Consider the following 7,380-nt stretch of genomic DNA (forward strand, 5'->3'; position numbering starts at 1 on the left):
CTTGGTTTGCTTTTGACTTGAGCATATAGAAAAAGCTATTTGTAAGATGATCAAAGACACATTTAGGGTTGGGATCTGAAAACTTTGTAATATTATTTCATCAGTCTTCAATTATAAATTGTTTTTAACCTTAAATTTTGTCATGTAATCTCATCTCATTGAGATTAAAATTTAACTGAGAAAAACATTCCACTTCTTAGAAAGAGCACATCTAAAAAAACAAAAATAATGTATTATGCAACAAGAAATAACCAGTTAAAAAAAGGACGTTGGAGCTCTGTCACGCAAGGCATTATCAGTTTATCTTATCTTCTCCTAAACAGATCATTGCCAATGTAAGCAGATTTAAAAGCCTGCTATATACAGAACAAAATAAAAAGAGTAATGATGATTTGGTTGGCAGCTCCATCAGGTCTTTCTTCATCATCAGCGTGTGTCTTAATGATGGTCTTCAGATCGAGGTACATTGGCATAAACTAGCAGCAAAAAAAAAATGACAAAAAGTGCAAGTTATTTTTTGGTACTCCTCAAACTACAGTGCATTTTGTCCAAGTTTAAAACTACAAGTTGTTATGATTTAAAGTAGTTATGCAGAAATACCGTTTTGCACCAAAAGTGATTACTGTTTGTTACGTATGGTGCCTTCAAATGAAACTTGTGTACTCGTGTTTACAACATGGGAAGTACACGTATGTACACGTACAAGTATGCTTGGCGTTCAAGTGGTTAAGTCGTGAGAACACCGCTGCTAAGCAACGACAATATTAACGTTACTGTCGGCGTCCAGAAGCCACAGAGGCTTACAATTTAGCAAGCTGGCAAGTAAGTAACATAATGCAGTAAATGCAGAGGCATAATGACAGAGGAAAAGGATGAGGCAGTTGGGAATATCAACATTTTCCTCAGACTTATTATAAAATTATGAAGAAAAACAATATACGACTACAATTACAATATATTAACTTATTATGCACTGAAAAATGAATTTCCATGACCGCCGGCATTTCTGATAACGTCAACGAACACGTCACAACTCTTGAACTCTGAGCTTTCAGGAACTTTCCACTTACGAGGTCGTGAATATGGCATGAGGAGGGTGTTCATATGGACTCATCTCGTAAACACGACCCCATCTGAAGGCACCAATACTCAAAGACTATTGTAGTAAAAAAAAAAAGAAAGCTAAAGTCTACTCACTGGCTTCTTGTTCAAGCATCATCACGTCACTGTAGAGAAAAAAAAGTGAAGATTGGCTTTATGGAACAACATTTATAGATTATAACATAATATACTTTTCATTGGGCTATTAAAAAGCTACTGAAGAGATACAGTAAACTATGAACATTTGCTATTAACCTGATTGAATTGAGTTCCACTGCAACAACTGTTCCTGTTCTGTAAATTAAACTAAACTACAACAACTGTTCAGAGACAATGTGACAGTCAAACTGGTGAGATGTAAAATGATCTTTACTTTCTGGACTTCCTGCGCCTCAGAACGTAGATCTTGTAGACCGCCACACCCAAGGCCACAGATAAGATGATGATGATGAAATTGACCAGACAACCAATGAGAGCTTTGTCATTGTCTGTAAAATGATGGTTATAACAGAAGAATATCAAAGTGGTGGCATTTATGTTTAAGAATGAATAGAAAGGGATCGTGTACTGTCAGTCAAAGCAAAATGTGTCAAATTATTTAAGTGAACAATGTGGGAAAAATTTGTGGCACTAATTAAATCATACAGGAAGTGGTCACGCCGTCTTTTTTCTTGGGTTTGCTCTCATGTTCTCCGTTGTAAGCAGTCACCTGGAAACACAAAAAAATCCCTCAATCAGGAATTATAGCATTTGAAAAAAATATGAGGAATAAAGTTATAATAATCTAGTGAAACCAAAAACTGGGATTATACAAACCTCCACATTGTATTCCGTTAAATAGCTCAGATCTTTGAAGCTAAAGTCGCATGTTGTGTTTCTAAGCTCCTTGGTGACACCAGCATTGTGAAGACGTGCAATGAATCTTTGAGTCACCACAGGTCCATTAAAACTACCTTTATAATCACATGTTACTCTAATCACATTGTGGTCTAAAACAGTCACTGTCAGGCCATGTATATCATCTGGTACTGTAAGAGAGAGAGAAAAAAAAAACACATTTTCCTTTAGATACACACTTTATGATTACTCACAGTTAAAGTGATACTTTAGCTTGCTATAACAGCCGTTTTAACACTGATTAGCATCATTAGTGTGTTGCTGTATTGGTTGTCAGGAGTGATAAAAAGACAAAATCCATTTGTCCCACACAGCTGTTATGTTATTGTTAAATTGTGTGAGGGGTCTGTAGGTTGGACTTCACTGTATAACATTTTATAAATAAAGCTATAAATTAGAAACTGTAGGTGTTAAAGCAAGAATCAAGTGAAGTAAATGGAATAACATTATGTACAAATTTTATTCCATTTTAAAGTTGTCTTTTTCAAATCATTACTTAAAGTCAGGTCAGATCTGACTGAAGCTGGTAGATTTCTAGTAACAGAGATTAACACAGAGATTAACCACTTTACCTCAATTACCTCATTTATATTATGATAATGAAGAGAACATATTGCATTGAGAATTATAATTACTATAATTAGCTTAAATAATAATTCAATAAATAATTATAGTAAATCTTGTGTTGAAATTCAAAATACTCATTTAGTAACTATATTTCTTATATAAGACCTTTTAGAGTCAGTGCGTCACAAGTTTTTTCACATACTGAAACAGTTTGAACGCTGTATGATCTTGACTTATATTCAACAATATGTGAAAAACACTTTTTTTGCATTTTTTTTATCACATAAGTGTTGACTGTAATCTTCTCTAAAAGACACTTACTTCCAACCTTAGTTTTCTGATTAACTGTAGCTGTTTGAGGAATGTCGCTGTTGTCATATTTGGGCTGGACTTTACAGGTGTAGTAGGTGAACGGTTTCAGTCCAGCAATATGACATCTTCCTCCTGATCGCTCTTTGTTAGCTGGAATTGTGACATAGTTTCATTAGTTAAGTTGTGTTTAACTGAATAACAACAAAGACAGAATAAAGGCAATATACAACAGCAGATTGTTTTGTTTCTCAAGTTACCCATTAAGTGACAAGAACATGGATATCAGTCAATCAATATCATCCATGTGTCATTGGTAGATCATCGGCTCTGCTCCTGCAAGCTAAAGCTCTACTATACATTCTGTGCTGTTAGACAAACAGGCTGGGAAATGTAATACGTGCCAATTGAAACTAATATGTATTGTTTGTATTGTTTCAATGTTATTTCTGTATCATTTTCGTGTCAGTTTTGTGAATCTTCTTCACCAAACTGTGACTTGTTAAATCATCTCAGGTTATTTACACTGACCATCATGCTAAAGTGTTAGCATGGAGCACTGATTCAAATGTCAACAGTATATTTCACTATTTAGGTCTGACCAGTAAAATGATCTCCAAAGACTTCCAGTAGTGCATTCCTGTAAATGAATAAAATAATAGAGTTAACTAAACACTTTTACTTACCAATGGGTCTCTGATGGGAGGAACGAGGGTCACAACTGCAGTCATAAGAAAACTTCTCAAGATCATGAAGACCTGGACACTTCTGACTGTCCGTTATCCAACTCAACTCGATGGAGGTATCGGTGGCACTTTGTACTGGGTTTATTTTAATATCTGTTGGACACATCAGACATCTGTAACACTGAACTGATACCTGGAGCCGTTCTTTTCTCCATACTTATCTCATGATACAAGCTTGTTGCTCTTATTGCACTGAGGTAAAGTGAATATTAACGTACCACAGTCGATCCTGAACTTGACAGCAGTTGTGTTTTTTTTGGTGACGTTGTTTTCCTTGATCTGACCAGTACAGCTGTAGTCTGTGAAGGGCTCCAGCTCAGACAGTTTCTTGGGGTTACTGGGTTTATCGTCTTTTGAGGAGACACAAGGATGACAGCATTTATTCAACAGCTGGTATTTTTACCTTGGTGCCAATGAGCACTTATCTTTTGGGTTTAGATTAGATTACAGAATATTCTATTCAGAGCTGATTCACAGAGCGCATAAAGCAATACCTCGACTTCCTCTTACACCAAATGGAAATTCATTTAAAGGTACAGTGTGTAGGATTTGGCGACATCTAATTGTGTGGTTGCAGATTGCAACCAACTGAGTACTCCTCCGCTCACCCCTCCCTTTGTAAGAGTGCGGTAACGTGAGCCGCCGAGTGTAAACCGTGGTAACGCCGTTCGCCTCGCTCCTTACCATAATAACACTACTTTAGGAGCAACGGAAGTCAGACGGCGGCTGGCGGTACCACGGTTTTGCACTCTGTAGCTCACGTTACCACAGATTCACAAGCGTGTCGGAGAACTACAGTGGCCTTAAGGTAACGTCAAAACCTGAAAGTCTCTCTCTAGAACCAGTGTTTGGTTTGTTCGTTCTGGGCTACTGTAGAAACACGGTGGAGCAACATGGCCGACTCTGTTAAGAGGATCCGCTCCCTATGTTGATATGAAGGGCTCATTTTAAGCTGACAAAAACACAACAATTCTTAGTTTCAGGTGATTATACACTAATGAAAACATAATTATGAATATTATATTTCTGCTATAAATCCCCCAAAATGTTACACACTGGTCCTTTAAGTAAAACTGATTTTCATTGTAATTTCTGTTAGTCTTACTACAGTGTCTCCACCTATTTCCATGTAAATCCATTAATAATGTTGGTGACAGAAAGTCTTTCCACTTACCCTGACAGGTGTAGTCGATGGTGAGATCTTTGCAGTTTGGAGGTAATTTTGTGTCTATTTTTGCAGGAAGTTCAGTTGGAGCTTTCTGAGTTATTTCACTCACATTTAAGAACTCTGTGGAAAAAAGAAAACAGCACACACATTAAACATGATGAAATACAGTCTACACCACATGTAATTCAAAGTGCACGAGAACTCTACTGTACCTCCAACAGTGATGCTTTTGGTGACGTCAAAGGAAGCCGTACAGTCGGAACGGAAGGTTGTAGTTAAATTGGTGCAAATGTCATCGAAACCAGGTTTGATACAGAACGTTTTATTATCAGTTTTACACGGCTTAGCTGGAACATTATTTGATGCTGATAGTGAAGAGCTGATGTCCCATTCACTCTGGTAACAAACATATCCAGGCATGCAGCTGACATCTTTAATGTCATCTTCACCTGAAACACACAAGTGGAATGAAATGCACAAATCTGTCTGTCTGTCTCATTTCTTAAATTAAAATGAAATTCAACAGTATGAATTATTTTTACTCACTCATTCCAGATGTCATGGTTTTATTTTCAAGGTTACAGGGTAATGCTTTGCCAGCGCCATCAATGAATGCCACAGAATGCTCATATTCAGTACAGGGCTTCAGGTGTTCGATTACATGGCTTTGACTGAAGATGTAGATGGATTTGCTTTGTTGGTCCTCTTCATTAAGGGTTATGGTGTAGTCGCCAGTGGTAGAGTTCATTATCATGTCAATCCGGAAGCCGAACTTGATGGGTGTGACGGTGTAAGAACCTGCACACAAAATCAACAGAGTTATAATGATGACATCTTTTAATCTCACGGTTTGTTCATGTAGATGTTGAAAACCAATATAATTAGTAGTTTGTTAAGGTGAGTGAAAGTATTGTATCTTGTAAAATAATACTGATACTCACACTGTGGAGGTGGAGGGGCTGGAGAACGCATTCAAATGAAATCAGAAAAGGAAACAACAAAATATTATGATTATATAACTTTGAAATATCTCTTGCTACCTACATGCACTCTGCCTTGGCGAATTTCTCGCTGGATTCAGGGACTTATGGAGCTCGTGCTGCTACTTTCATTGGAAAAGAGTTGGCAACACTGGGCTGGGTTTTTCGGTTGGACAATTTTTAAAATCTAGAGTACTCTTGCTAGTTTGTCAAGTTTACCAACCCTAGCTTTAACAAGAAACCAAGAGGTGCTAAAAAACATAGTAGCACTGGACAAGAGCAAATTTCTATTCAGAGAAGGAACGGCGGTATTCAGCCAGATGTGCTCAGCTGGACTCTTCAGCTAGAATAGAGGAAATGGAATCAATTTATGTTCCTCAAATTTAAAACTTGTGTTTCCTTGCGTTGGACAAACAATTTGTGAACTGTGAAAACAAGATGTTTTCTTGTCTCTTATCTAAGAGAAGAGCAAAAATAAGAAAACATGAATCCCAGAAATCAATGGGAACTAACAAATTAATTAGAAATCGTGGATACAAACAAAAATAAGAGACATTTTGTTCTTATATCACTTCCTGCATGAGGCCCAATGTTTCATAGATTTTATTGGCGAGGAGTGGTGTGCTGTTTTGAGACTATTGGATCTCAACAGAGCAATGTTGAACTGAAAACTATACTAATCTAAAGTAATGTTATTACATTTTCAATATTCAAAAACACAAAGTGTAAAGAGCATGAAAAATGTTTGTCATATAAACAATCACCTGCACAAATCATACGCTACAACAACAAAGACATTCATTTGATCGGAAACTTCTTAGTTTTATATTGTTCAAAATATATATTTTTTTACATTTTGAAGACGTAAGGATGACAGATACAAAGACATGACTTCACGAAACACCTTTTTGTTTCCACAGTGCCATTATATGTATATAGAAAAAAAGAAACAAATTAAATAAAAAGACATTGAAGATGGATACTTACATTTGGCCATAACGATGATCGCAGCCCAGAGCAGCAGGACCTTGAGACCACCGAGACCTGCCATATCCAAGAGTTAGTGTGTGTACTGCCACACACCATACAGTATAGTCAGCATACAGGGTAATCAAGAAAGAGTTTCACGTGACAAAAAGGAAGTGGTAAACTTACCACGTTGTCTGACTTTCAAGATACGTACGTTTTGCAATGTGTTCTGACTAGTTCCCCTTAACCCTCACCAATGGTTCGCCTATGATTATTATTCAATAAAAAAACATTAACAACCTTTCAGGCCTACAAGAATACCAAAAACTTCTATTCATTAACTATCTGTTGACCATTCCTCTGCAGTTTTTATTTTATTTGAAATGATACATTTAGTCGGGTAGCCATGCCGATGATTTCAGCCCAGAGCACCACAGAGACCAGCCGTAATAAAGAAGTTGTATTTCCTCTTTCTAGTAATTAGTCATTGTGCTAAAGTAATGTAATTCTCACATCTGATTGAAGTTTGAAAAGGAGCATGGCAGTTGAAAACATCGACACCTGTTCTGTCTGGCTCTATAGTGACATTTTAGACACTAGCTCAGTGCTCTGATCATTTAAAACTTCAGTGCACTTTTCAAAA

At 36.8% G+C, this 7,380-nt stretch overlaps 1 protein-coding gene across 6 annotated transcripts; it reads right to left on the reverse strand.

The window, feature by feature from the left end:
• Positions 1–382: 382 nt before the first annotated feature.
• Positions 383–6,812, reverse strand: LOC119488161 (receptor-type tyrosine-protein phosphatase C-like). Of its 6 annotated transcripts, XM_037769514.1 has the most exons (14): positions 6,756–6,812; positions 5,730–5,747; positions 5,335–5,586; positions 5,001–5,237; positions 4,795–4,908; positions 4,368–4,370; positions 3,839–3,970; positions 3,561–3,713; positions 2,887–3,033; positions 1,918–2,129; positions 1,747–1,810; positions 1,475–1,589; positions 1,198–1,226; positions 383–476 (listed from the first exon to the last, which is right to left on the reverse strand). In XM_037769514.1, the coding sequence occupies exons 1-14, from the start codon at positions 6,763–6,765 to the stop codon at positions 439–441; spliced, it is 1,524 nt and encodes a 507-aa protein (XP_037625442.1). In that variant the 5' UTR covers positions 6,766–6,812; the 3' UTR covers positions 383–438. The 6 variants fall into 6 exon arrangements, with proteins under 6 accessions (XP_037625442.1, XP_037625444.1, XP_037625441.1 ...); XM_037769516.1 differs by lacking the exon at positions 4,368–4,370; XM_037769513.1 differs by lacking the exon at positions 4,368–4,370 and having other exon boundaries at positions 385–476; positions 3,839–3,973.
• Between the last annotated feature and the right edge of the window lie 568 nt (positions 6,813–7,380).

Source organism: Sebastes umbrosus, chromosome 5 (assembly GCF_015220745.1).
Source record: "Sebastes umbrosus isolate fSebUmb1 chromosome 5, fSebUmb1.pri, whole genome shotgun sequence".
NCBI lineage: Eukaryota > Metazoa > Chordata > Actinopteri > Perciformes > Sebastidae > Sebastes > Sebastes umbrosus.